A 14,203-nucleotide genomic window follows, 5' to 3' on the forward strand; every position below is an offset into this window, starting at 1 on the left:
CATCACAGTAGATACAGAAAGGCAACTGACTAAATGCAACACTTTTTCATGATTAAAATAATAAATTAGGTACAGAAGGGAATTTCCTAAATCTGATAAATGACATCTACAAAGCCCCCACAACTAACATTATAACTAACGGCAAAAGACTGTCAGCTTTCTGACTAACATCAAGAACGCCCACTTTGCTACTTCTTTCAACAATGTGCTATTATGTTCTAGTCAGGATAATCAGGCAAGGGAAAACAAAAGGGTGTCCAGACTGGAAAGGAGGGAGTAAAACTTTCTATTCGCTAATGATTTGATCTTGCACATTGAAAATCTAGGGAATCCATTCAAAAAAAATCTATCAGAAGTAGTAAATATAATGGTTGCAGGACACAAAATGAATTTTTAAAAAATCAACAATATTTCTTTGTAAGGGTGTGTTTTCTATATACAGAGTAAGAACAGTTTAAGACTGAAGAAACTACTTCCACTTACAGGTAACATCAAAAACAGTAAATTACTTCACTAGAAATTTAACAAAAATGGGGTGAATTCTAAAAGGCATTGCTGAAAGAAATTGAAGTCCTAAGTAAATGGAAAAACACCTCTAAATAAATGCAAAAATTGTGCATATTCATGAGCTGGCAGACTACTATTACTACAATGGCAATACAATGCAAGCTAATTTCCAAAAATCTTATTCTAAATATCCCACCTAACCTCTGTGCAGAAGTTGACAAGCTAATTTAAAAAAATACAAAGTCAAAAGACTTACACTAGGCAAAATGGACTTAAAAAGGAAAAGTTTGAGTGTCATCTCTGAAAAAGTTCCTATCCAAAATCATTTACTCGTTTCTTTTAATGTTTTATTCATGAGAATAAACTTGAATAAAGAGAAGAAACACTTCCTACCTTGAAAACGTTCTACAGTTATGTAACTGAATCAGTGTGGTGCTAAAATCATAACACAGAGATTAGTGTTAAAATAGAATAAGAAAAAACAGAAAAAACATAACAAAAAATCCCAGAAATAAAACCCTTGTAACTATGATTAACTGACTTTAGATGGGAAGTTCTTGTAAGAATAGTCTGTTTAAACAAATGTTGCTGGGATACCTGAATATATTCACATGCAAAAGGATATTCACATGACATATCCAAGAAATTAATTAAAAATGGAATACAGACCAAAATGTAAAAGCTAAAACCACTTATTAGAAAACACCTTTTAAAGTCTGTGAAGCTATAGGCAATGGCATCTTAAATATGAAACTAAAGCACAAGTGACCAAAAAAATACAGATTGAAAAGAAATTTAATTCGTTTTCATGAAAATGAAAACGTTCTATTTTCAGTAATGGAAAGCAGATTGCTTTTTTTCCATGAGCAGGAAAAGAAAGGGTGGAAAGATAAATGGCTGGGGTGATGAAAACATTTTAGAACTTGACAAAAGAAGAGTGCTCACACAACACTGAATGTACTAAATTATACTGAATTGTACATTTTAAAATGGTTAAGTTTATGTTACGTGAAATTCACCTGAAAAAGAAGTTTTAACTTATGTAATGAAAAGAACATAAAGAAAGTGGAAAGACACTTTGTAACCTAACCTGTAAAGGATAATATCGCAAATCATGATATAAGGGATTTGTACACAGAATGTATAAAGGATTGTTTTGAATAAAAAATAAAAAGAAATAACTAAATGATTTGGACTGGAATTTGTCAGAGATGACTTTCAAATAACTAATAAACACATAATATATTTAACATCACCAGCCTTTAACGAAAAGCAAATCTAAACTACAATGAGGTAGCTGTTCTACTTCATGAGGATGGTAAAAATAAAAACGACAATAACAAGCATTGTCAATGATGAGAAAAAACTGAAACCGTCATACACTGTTGGGAATGTAAAATGAGACCAACAGCTTGGAAAAGAGCTTAGCAATTCCTCAAAAATATTCTGTTTAGTTACTACATGATCTAGCAATTCTACTATTATATCTCCAAGAGAACTGAGGACCTATGTCCACACAAAAATGTGTACATTAACATTCACACCATTATTTATAATTACCAAAAAATGGAAAATACCCAAATATTGATCAGCTGATGAATGGGAAAGATGTGTCATATCTACACAATAAAACACTTATTTGGTAGTATGAATCACCAGATTTATCAACACTTAAAAATAAAATGCTTACACATAATGTAGCAGGGGGGACAAGGGAAAGGCAGTATATACAGAGAAGACAAGTAGTGATTCTCTAGCATCCTACTATGCTGATGGACAGTGACTGTAATGGGGTATGTGGGGGGGACTTGATAATAGGGGGAGTCTAGCAACCATAATGTTCAAGTAATTGTACATTAACGATATCAAAAAAATATGATGCTTACTTAATAATACGTGTTCAACAATTGGTAAGACAAAAGGGCATGAACAGATAATGGAATTTTTATTAAGGTTATACTTATACCATCTTGAGAATTTCTGACATACAAAGAGGAGGACTTGCCACCACTCACTCCTTCTGTCCTTATGGCCATTACTGATACACCATTTCAGAAGTTATCTCAGAAATTAACATTTAGAGTTACACAATAACTTCCCAATACTGATTTCCTTGCCTACCTATCATAAACCCCAGTGGATTAAAATATATGTACAGATTTCATCACATGTACTAAGATTCTTTCATTTGCTGAGTTGCTATTCAGTATTAATTTTCATGGTTGGTAGCACTCCATTATTACATTACACTATATCATTACTTACAGACATCTGAGTTCCTTTCATTTTGGGGTTCATACAAAAAACTCACCGATAGAAACTACTGAACATGTACCCTGGTACATATAATGTAAGTTCATCAAGGTATATATTCAGAAATCTAACAGTTTTGTAATAGGACACAAGAACATACATGCTAAGAGATAATGCCAAACTTTTCTCATGTGACTGCACAAACTTAAATTGCCAACAGCAATGTAATTGTTATTTCAACAAAAATCATAGTGATTCTAATGCCTACGGTTACAGAGATTCATGAGCAATGACATATAATTTTATGTTCTTGATCCACAAATTGTCCAAATCTTAACAATCAGAGAGAGTTAAAAAAGAGTTAAAATTAAAAAAAAGAAAAGGCTATTGGCCCCTTATATCAATGCAAATGTGACCTCAGAGACTCTTGGACTTTTTTCTGACTCTGGCCTCTATATGCCTGAGTACATTACCCCAAAGACCATTCTGCCTCACTCTGTATTTGTATCAGATGTCCCTTTCCACTAAAAGAAACATTTCCATGTTTTTCTACAGTTTATTTTAATCAAAAGTAAAAATGAATCATTGCCGTAAGAATTTAAAGTAACCTGAATGAAAAATGTTTATGATTCTGTCTTTGTGCTGGTAATACACAACAACCAAGTCTTCACGAGAGATGATTGGTTTAACTAAACACACGATATGTCTGCTTAATGAATTCTACTTAAAATTATATGGTAGTTCTTCATTATTTAAAACTACAACCTTAAAGCAATCAAAAAGATGATCAAGTTGTTCTGGAGAAAAATTCCCAGCCAACTTTGCCAGTAGGTCATGTACATTCTTCACAATGGCTCCATGTTTCCCTGCCTATTGAAAAAACAAAACCACAATAAGTAAAGGCAAACAAATCGTGTAACACTTGAATTCCAATAAAACCAATAGGAGCTTTACTGTGTTAATGTCTACTAATTAATGAAGTATTCGTAACTCTTTCATGTGAGATTTTAACAGAATTTCTAGTATTTTTAATGCTTCAGAGCTGTCTCTTCTACTCCTTATATACTCAATTTCTTCATATGAAGAGCAATGTACTTTAAGAATTCAGGTAAGAGTTTATTATAGACTCCTTTTTTAAAAATTAAGAGACAATAAGGCAAAATAATGCACTGACATAAGCTGAACACTTAAAACTGTTAAATAAGGGCAAGAATATTTAATTGGTTTTACTTAAAAAAATAAAAAGCTTTTTAACCTACAGCTTAATCATAGTTCATCAGCAATGCACCAAAACACCTGCCATTAAGATAAATAAATATGCATTAGCAGTTCTGAAAACAAAGGTTATCTGTTCATGTGAAAAGTTAAAATCTGTAAGTATTTATAATACAGCAGTATTCTCACTCCAGGACTGTAATAGAAAAATAACCACTTTGTAATTGCTATAATCTATATATACTACATACATTCCTTAAGCCTTTAACGATGAGTGTCAGGATGGAGGAAATTCATTTCACTTAAAAATACTCTTTGTAGTGATTTCTGGGAAGATAGTGTCACAGAGAGACCTTGAATCTACTTCTTGTACCTTCACACTGAATCTTCACCTACATACAGAGCGGTTCAATTTCAGGAAGTATGGAGGACTGGCTAAGTGAGCAGCTTCACCACAACAGGGGCAGAAAAATCAAATACAAACAGCGGGAGAGAGGAACACATGGTAACGCAGGGAACCTCACCCCCATGGCAATGACCCGCAGAGGACTGGGCACAAACCCTGTCCTGAGGCACAGAAAGATGTCACATTTCAAGTTCATCTAGAGGATAAGCAAAAAAAACCCCAATCCAGTGAACGAAAAGCACCTGCTGTTTGGTGGAAGAATGCGTGAAATTCTCTCTGGATCAGATCTGGTGAGTGTCACTGTTAGCACTGCTTCCCCACATCAAAAGTGGTGTGGGGGAGTAGGGCTGGGGCATGCACAGTTTCAAGATTCAGTCTAGGTGGTTTCCCAGACCCTACCCACACCCAGACGCAGTGGAGAGTGCATCTTGCCAGGGCTGCACTGTGGGCGCTGCCACGTAACTGCAGAAGCGAGGCTTCCCTAGAGCCACTTACCTCTGTGTGCTCAATGCTGATGAATGAAAACTCTAAAGCCAGTAGCCACAGAAGTGAGGCTTCCCTGGAGGCCATACCTGGACTTGAGATTGCACTAGCAGAGTGGGCCAGTCACCACAAACCCATGGAGAACATGGCCATGCCACTGCTCCACCCAATGCAAGGAAATAGTAGCTAGAGGCAGGGCTTTCTGGGAGACTGTACCTGGGCCTGAAAGAGTGAACTCCATCAGGAACTACTAAGGAAGCCCTCTGATTGGACCCCTCCAACCATGTTCTCCTCCAACAAGCACTGAGAGTCCTGACATCAGGACACCCCCATCTCATGCTCAGTAGGCCTACAGCCAGCCAGTTAAAACCACTAGGCACCCGCAGTTTGCTCAGGGGACCTTCCCTGCACGAGGACTATCCTGCAACTGGAGATGCTTTCTATTAACTCAGAACCAAACACAGACAGTGAAAACTGAATGAGGAGATAAAGAATAGGCTTGAAACAAAACAACAAGATAAAAAAGAACCAAATGAGGGTCGAAGCCAAGAAGGCAGCGTGAATAGGGCAGCAGAAATCTCCTCCCAAAAACCGTACACGTTTTTGAAAATACAACAAATATAACTGATCCTAAAAGAGAGACGAGAAGATACAGTACCACAGTCAGGCTACATCTACATCTGCGAGAACTCAGCACCTCATGAAAGGGGTAAGACACAAGTCGCGGCCCGGCGGGACACGAGCGCTCTCCCCACGCCAGCCCACCGGCGGAAGGAGAGGAGTCGGAGCGGGAAGGGGGTGGAAGACAAGGCCTGCTAAACACCCAGCCCTAGTCAGCCACATTGGGAGGGCAGACACACACTGAATGGTGTTCTGGGTATTAGCAAAACGAAAGAGGAAAAGCTGCGAGCAGGTCCCCACAGCTGGCGCCACTGGGACAAAAGAAAAGCGAGTGCTTTTTGAAAGTCTTAAACAGACAGGGGCCTCACAGCTGGACAGAAGCATCCCAGCACTCAGACCACCAGCTGGGAATCCCAGGGAACTCCAGGCGCCCTAAACCCCTGGGTGGCACTGAAGCTCTGTAGCCCCTCATGCTGATAAAGACCCTCCTGGCCATTACCCCCCTGCGCGGCTGCACCACAGCAGGAGCGCGGCTTGGGAGCGGCCGTGCCCACAGAAAATGCCCAGACCCTCCCCTGCAGCTGCCCGAACCAGACTCAGAGGCCACACCTGTGCTTGGCAGCCCAGCACAGACAGAGGAAGCCGGGACAGGATGCGAAGGGTCGCCATTCTTGCAGGAGAGCACACCCAGCAGGCCTGCCTCTCCCCGCGGGGATCACGGCTGCACTGAAAGCTGCCCCGCCCGCAGCGGCTCAGGAAATAAAACTGGAAGCTGCTTCCCGTGTGTGGGTAACTGGCACAGGCAGCGGAGGACGGCAAGACGCAGAAAGGGACGTTGTTCTCCCAGCTCACAAACACGCCAACTGCCTATGACTACCTCAACAGCCATGAAAAGGCAGAATAATTTGATCCAGTCCAGAATTACCAAGACGACCCCTGAGAGGGAGCCTGGGGACATAGATTTAACAAATCTTCCTGAAGAAGAATTCAAAATAAAGGTCATAACCATGCTGATGGAGCTGTAGAGAAATATGCAGGAGCTAAAGGATCACGTTAGGAGGTAGAATACGGAAATAAAAGAATCTCTGGGAGGACTTCAGAGTAGAGTGAATGAGGTGCAAGAGGCCATTAATGGAATAGAAATCAGAGGACAGGAAGACAGAGAAGGTGAGGCTGAGAGAGATAAAAGGATCTCCAGAAATGAAAGAACATTAAGAGACCTGTGTGATCAAGCCAAACGGAACAATGTTTGCATTAAAGGGGTACCCAAAGACGCAGAGAGAGAAAAGGGAAATAAAGTGTCTTTGAAGAAATAATTGCTGAGAACTTCCCCAAACTGGGAGACAAAATAGTCTCTGAGAGCATGGAAGCACAGAGAACTCCCAAAACAAGGGACCCAAGAGAGACAACACCAAGACACATAATAATTAAAATGGCAAAGATCAAGGACAAGGACAGAGTATTAAAGGCAGCCAGAGAGAGAAAAAAGGTCACCTACAAAGGAAAACCCATCAGGCCATCATCAGACTTTTCAACAGAAACCTTACCGGCCAGAAGAGAATGGCATGATACATGTAGTGTAATGAAACAGAATGGCCTAGAGTCAAGAATACTGTATCCAGCACGATTATCATTTAAATATGAAGGACGGATTAAACAATTCCCAGACAAGAAAAAGCTGAGGGAATCTGCCTGCTGAAACCACGTCTACAGGATATTTTAAAGGGACTGCTCTCGATGGAAGCACTCCTAAGGCTAACAAGATGTCACCAGAGAAAATAAAATCACAGCAAAGAAAGTACACCAAACAAATACTAAGTAAAGGCAAAAGATAAAATCATCGACTCACAAATGCAGGCAAAGGAAATACAATAGAGTACAGAATAAAACACCTAACACATAAAGAATGGAGGATGAGGAGTAAGAAGGGAGAGGAATCAAGAACCATCAGACTATGTCTATAACAGCTTAATAAGCAAGTTAAGGCAGACAGGTAGATAGCAAAGAAGCTACCCTTGAACCTTTGGTAACCACAGATCTAAAGCCTACAATGGCTATAAGTACATGTCTTTCAGTAATGACCCTAAATATTAATTGACTGAGTGCACCAATCAAAAGACAAAGAGTAAGAGAATGGATAAAACAGCCAGACCCATCTACATACTGCTTATGAGACTCCCCTGAAAACCCAAAGACATACACAGACTAAAAGTCAAGGGATGGAAGAAGATATTTCATACAAACAGCAGAGAGAACAAAACAGGTATTGCAGTACAGTATCACACAAAATAGACCTCAAAACAAAGAAAGTAACAAGAGATAAAGAAGGACATTACGTAATGATAAAGGGGGCACTCCATCAAGAGGATATAACCATTATAAACATACATGCACCCAATAGAGGACCACAAACATATGTGAAACAAATACTAACAGAATTAAGGGAGGAAATAGAATGCAATGCATTCATTTGAGGAGACTTCAACACACCACTCACTCCAAAGGACAGTTCCACCAGACAGAAAATAAGTAGGACACAGAGGTGCTGAACAACACACTAGAACAGCTGATAGACCTAACAGACGTCTACAGAACGCTACACTCAAAAGCAGCAGGATACACATTCTTCTCATGGAACATTTACCAGAATAGACCACATACTAGGCCAGATTAACAAAAAGAGCCAAAGTACATTAAAAAAGACTGAAATTCTAACAACCAACTTGTCAGACAACAAAGGTATACAACTAGAAATAAACTGCACAAAGAAAACAAAAAGGCTCACAAACACATGAAGGCTTAACAACATGCTCCTAAGTAATCACTGGATCAATGACCAAATTAAAATAGAGATCAAGTAATGTATGGAGACAAATGACAAAAAACAGCACAAAGCCTCAATTTCTGTGGGACAAACAGAAGGCAGTTCTAAGAGGAAATAATATAGCAATCCAGGCCACTTTAAAGAAGGAAAAACAATCCAAAATGAATAGTTGAAAGTAACAATTATTAAAATTGGAAAAAGAAGAACAAATGAGGCCCAAAGTCAGCAGAAGGAGTGACATAATAAAGATCAGAGAAGAAATAAATAAAATTGAGAAGAATAAAAACAATAGGAAAAAAATCAATGAAACCAAGGCTGGTTCTTTGAGAAAATAAACAAAATAGGTAAGCCCCTAGCCAGCCTTATTAAGAGAAAAAGAGAATCTACACATATAAACAGAATCAGAAACAAGAAAGGAAAAATCATGACGGATCCCACAGAAATACAAAGAATCATTAGAGGATACTATGAGAATCTATCTATATGTTAACAAGCTGGAAAAGCTAGAAAAATGGACAACTTCCTAGAAAAATACAACCTTCCAAGACTGACCAAGGAAGAAAGAGAAAGTCTAAACAGACCACTTACCAGCAAAGAAATTGAAACAGCCATCAAAAAAACGACCCAAGAACAAAACCCCTGGGCCAGATAGATTTACCTCGCAAGTTTATCAGACATGCAGAGAAGTCATAATACCCATTCCCCTTAAAGTTTTCCCAAAAATAGAAGAGGACAGAATACTTCCAAACTCAGTCTGTGAAGACCGAATCACTCTAATCACACAACCAAGCAAACACCGCAAAGAAGAAGAAAATTATACACCATATCCCCAATGAACATACCTGCAAAAATACTCAACAAAATATTACCAAATAGAATTCAAAAATACATCGAGAGGATCATACAGCACGACCAAGTGGGAATCATCTCAGGGATGCAAGGATGGTACAACGTTCGAAAGTCTATCAACATCATCCACCACAGAAACAAAAAGAAGGATAAAAAGCATGATCATTTTGATAGAAGCTGAAAGAGCATTTGACAAAACTTTCACGACAAAAACTCTCAAGAAAATCGGTATAACAGGGCAAGTTCCTCAACACAATAAAAGCCATATATGATAAGCCCACAGCCAACATCATACTTAACAGTGAAAAGCTGAAAGTTTTTCCTCTAAGATGGGCAACAACACAGGGATGCCCACTTTACCCACTGACATTCAACACAGTACTGGAGGTCCTGGCCATAACAATCAGACAAAACAAAGAAATACAAAGAATCCAGATTGGGAAAGAAGGAGTCAAACTGTCACTATTTGCAGATGACATGATATTGTAAATAAAAACCCCTAAAAACTCCACTCCAGAACTACTACAACTAATATCTGAATTCAGCAAAGTTGCAGGACACAAAATAATCTGTTGCTTTCCTATACACTAATAATGAAATAGCAGAAACAGAAATCAGGAAAACAATTCCATTCACAATTGCATCAAAAAGAAAAAATCTACCTAGGTATAAACTTAACCAAGGAAGTGAAAGACCTATAGCATGAAAACTACAGGACACTCTTCAGAGAAATTAACAATGGAACCTCATCCCATGCACTGGTCTAGGAAAGATTAATATTGTCAAAATGGCCATCCTGCCTAAAGCAACATACAGATTCAATGCAATCCCTATCAAAAAACCAACAGCCTTCTTCAACGAACTGGAACAAATAGTTCTAAAATTCATATGGAAGCACAAAAGTTCCCAGATAGCCAAAGCAATCCTGAGAAGAAAAAATAAGTGTGTGTGGGGGGGGATCTTGCTTCCCAAATGGAATGGGATACAGACTCCAGAGATTAACCCAAACATACATTGTCAATTAATATAAGATAAAGGAGCCATGGACATACAATGGGGAGATGACAGCCTCTTCAACAGCTGGTGTTGGCAAAGCTGAACAGCTACATGTAAGGGAATGAAACTGGATCACTGTCTAACCCCATACATAAAAGTAAATTTGGAATGGATTAAAGACCTGAATGTAAGCCATAAAACCATAGAACTCTAAGAAAAAAACACAGGCAGAAAACTCTTGGGCATAAAAGTGAGCAACTTTTTCATGAACATATCTCCCCGGAAAGGGAAACAAAAGCAAAAATGAACAAGTGGGACTATATCAAGCTGAGAAGTATGGGAAAATATATTCATAAATGACAGATCTGATAAAGGGTTGACATCCAAAAGATATAATGTGCTCACGCACCACAATGAAAAGCAAATAATCCAATAAAAAATGGGCAGAGGATCTGAACAGGTCTCCAAAGCAGAAACTCAGAGGGCCAACAGACACGTGATAAGATGCTCCACATCGCTAGTCACCAGAGAAATGCAAATTAAAACCACAATGAAATATCATCACCTCACACCAGTTACGATGACTACCATCCTAAAAACCAACAACAATGAATGTTGGCGAGGTTGTGGAGAAAGGGGAACCGTCCTGCACTGCTGCTGGCAATGTAATTTAGTTCAACCATTGTGGAAGGCAGTATGGAGATAACTCAAAAAGATTCAAAATAGAAATACCCTTTGACCCAGAAATTCCACTCTTAGGAATTTATCCTAAGAATGTAGCAGCCCAGTCTGAAAAAGACATATGCACCCCTATTTTTATCAGAGCTCTATTTACAACAGTGAAGAAATGGAAGCAACCTAAGTGTCCACCAGTAGATGAACGGATAAAGATGTGGTACATATACACAATGCAATATTATACAGCCATAACAAGAAAACAAATCCTGCCATTTGCAACAACATGGATGGAGCTGGAGGGTATTATGCTCAGTGAAATAAGCCAGGCAGAGAAAGACAAGTATCAAAACATTTCACTCATCTGTGGAGTTTAAGACCAAAGAAAAAAAGAAGGAACAAAACAACAGCAGAAACACAGAACCCAAGAATTGACTAACAGTTACCAAAGGGAAAGGGACTGGGGAGTGTGGGTAGGAAGAGAGGAATGACTGGGAGGGGAAAGACAGGGGGCATTACGAATAGCATGTATAATGTGACGGTCAGGGCACGGGGAGGGCTGTGCAACAAGTAGTGGTTCTACAGCATCTTACTACGCTGATGGACAGTGACTGTAATGGGGTTTGTGCGGGGCAACTTGGTGAAGAAGGGAGCCTAGTAAACAGAATGTTCCTCATGTAATTGTAGATTAATGATAGCAAAAAAAAAAATACATTAAGAAGGTCATCTACCCCCATCATGTACAGGTTATCCAAGGCATGCTGGAGGGTTCGATATCCACATATCGAGGACAAGGATGCCCACTCTCACCACTTTTATTCAACATAGTACTGGAACTGTAGCCATGTCAATTAGACAAGAAGATATTAAAGGCATCCAAATAGATAAGGAAAAAGTAAAACTGTCAATATTTGCAGATGACATTACTCTGTATACTGAAGCTTGTAAATACCCCAACCCTACCATAAAACTACTAGCTTATTAATAAATAATTTCAGTAATGTCACAGGATACACAATTAACATATAGAAATCTGTTGAGTTTCTATATACAAATGACAAAATAGCAGAAAGAGAAATTAAAATCCCAAATATCAATGCATCCAAAAGAATTAAATACCTAGTAATAAGTCTACCCATGAAGCTAAAAGTTATGAAGTTATAAAACACTGATGTAAGAAAATGAAGACAACACAAATAAATGTAAAGCTAGTCCATGTGCACAGAAAGAATACTGTAAAAGTCCTGCCCAAAGCAGTATTTCCAACACAATCCTTATCAAAATACCAATGGTATTTTTCATGAAACTAGAGGAAATAATCCTAAATTTGCATGGAACTACAAAAATCCCTGAATAGCCAATGAAACCTTGGAGAAGAAGAACAAAGTCGGAGGTGTCACGCTTCCTGATTTCAAACTCTTCCACAAAACTAGAGTAATGAATACACTTTTCTACTGGGACAAGAATACGTTTACAGGCAAACGGAGAGTCCAGATATAAATCAACAGTAATGTGGTCAATTAATATATGACAAGTGTATTCAGAAAGGAAAAGACCATCAGTCTCTTGAATAAATGGTGTTGGGTGAAAGAGGTGAAGGGGATAGAGAGACACAAAATCTCCATCATCTCAATTACAATGTATTTGAGTGATGAGGATGAACACTCAGCACACAGAATATAGTCAATAATACTGCAGTATCTATGTTGACAGATATCAACTCACTTATTGGGAACGACCATTTAATAATGTATTTAACTATCAAATTACTATACAGTACACCTGAAACTGACTCAAAACTTTATTATGAATGAACTTCAATCAAAAAAAGAGGTGCAACCTTCCAGTTATAAAATTAATCATGATGAAGGTATTAGTGTTAAGTACTACATAGCCGATAATATTACAGTATCTTTGTGGGGTAAAAGCTACACTTAACACTGTGAGCATGGAGTAATGCAGATAACTGATGAATCTCTAAGGTGTTCATCTCAAACTAATATAATTGTTACATAAACTGTACTGGGAGGCGGTCCGAACCGCCAGTCTGATGACACAGTCCAAGAAGTCGGATGGAAGGGACTGCACAGTGGCCTTCCCAGAGGAGCAACCCAATATCCCTCCTGCTGAAAATGTCCCTCTCCTAATAAATTTGTTTATTATGGTTTTAATTCAAACTGCCCCTTCAGGGAAGAGGCCATATCTAATTCTCCCTGAAAATTTTAGGTACTGGCCCTAAAGGAAATAGGAAAAAACCACTACTGTCCCTGTGACTACCCCCGATGATGGGAAAGTGAGACCCCACGAGAACTGAACCCAAGTTTATGGGAAAAAGATATGGGAAATTTACCTGGGTTGAGGTTCCTTCCCCCACCCCTATGTGGCCTCCAAATAACATATTCAAAGATTAATGGCAACAGCTGGGTACAGAGAACAAATGATATTCTGTGGTGAGCCAGCCAGAGAACAAACCTGGCAAGCTATAAAACAAATGAGAACAGCGCATCACCTAACTCCACATCAGAAAAATCTCCACTGTAGGTCTTACTGAAAATGGGTCTGAGACACACAGTCCATAAACTTTGTCCCTGCCTGCCAAAAAAAGTCGTGTTCTTTTAGAAAGAGCCTCCTTCTTTCCTACCAGAGATGAAGAATGGGAGTATATGTACAGACGAATGAAGGCCCTACATAAAAATAAGAGAATAGTGACCTTTAGGTAGTCATCTGTGAAGAAACCAAGAGTCTGGCACCTACCTGATCTTTGTTAAGATTTTCTGGCCACAATAACTAAGAACAAAGCTTACGCAGAAACAAGTTAACTGCTAAGACCTGCCACATGATGTAATCTCAGTCTCCAAACGCATGTCACCGTGCTGTGTGTCAATTAAATGATTAATATCTGTACTTTATGTAATCAAAGAGTATATGATCAAAGTGCTACTTGTCAGTAAAGGCCAGGCTCAGCTTTTGCTAGTGCCTGTGTCATTTATTTCCGTTAGTCACCGATGCCGTCCATCCTTCAGGGACTCCTGGACTCACTGGAGCTGGACTCCAGCAAAACTGTATTTCAATTATTGGCAGGATTTCTGTATAGATCAAGAGTTTAAACTAAAGTAATACAAATTAACAGACTACTGCGTAATGACTACTATAGGGAGTAAACTTTTAGTATTTTCCTTACAACAATAAAATAGCTATCCTCTTAAATTCCTTACCTGTGTGGCCCAGATATTATCAAGATCCTGCAAGGTAAGAGCCTTTTCTTTTGTCACAAAACGCAGAATCTTCTCTAGCTTTCCTACATACTGAGGCTGATGAAGACTATCTCGCAAAACTATGGATAAAATATTGTTCTGTTGTATCCATTCCTAAAT

At 38.7% G+C, this 14,203-nt stretch overlaps 1 protein-coding gene across 3 annotated transcripts in view; it reads right to left on the bottom strand.

The window, feature by feature from the left end:
• LOC130682066 (probable ubiquitin carboxyl-terminal hydrolase FAF-X) overlaps positions 1-14,203 on the bottom strand; it is a 167,138-nt gene that overhangs the window by 127,904 nt on the left and 25,031 nt on the right. For all 3 annotated transcript variants that reach the window (XM_057496189.1, XM_057496190.1, XM_057496188.1), the window contains exons 9-10: positions 14,045-14,197; positions 3,526-3,630 (exon numbers count right to left, since the gene is read on the bottom strand). In XM_057496189.1, the coding sequence (XP_057352172.1) occupies positions 3,526-3,630; positions 14,045-14,197 (258 nt within the window). The remainder of the gene's footprint in view (positions 1-3,525; positions 3,631-14,044; positions 14,198-14,203) is intronic.

This window comes from Manis pentadactyla, chromosome Y, assembly GCF_030020395.1.
Source record: "Manis pentadactyla isolate mManPen7 chromosome Y, mManPen7.hap1, whole genome shotgun sequence".
NCBI lineage: Eukaryota > Metazoa > Chordata > Mammalia > Pholidota > Manidae > Manis > Manis pentadactyla.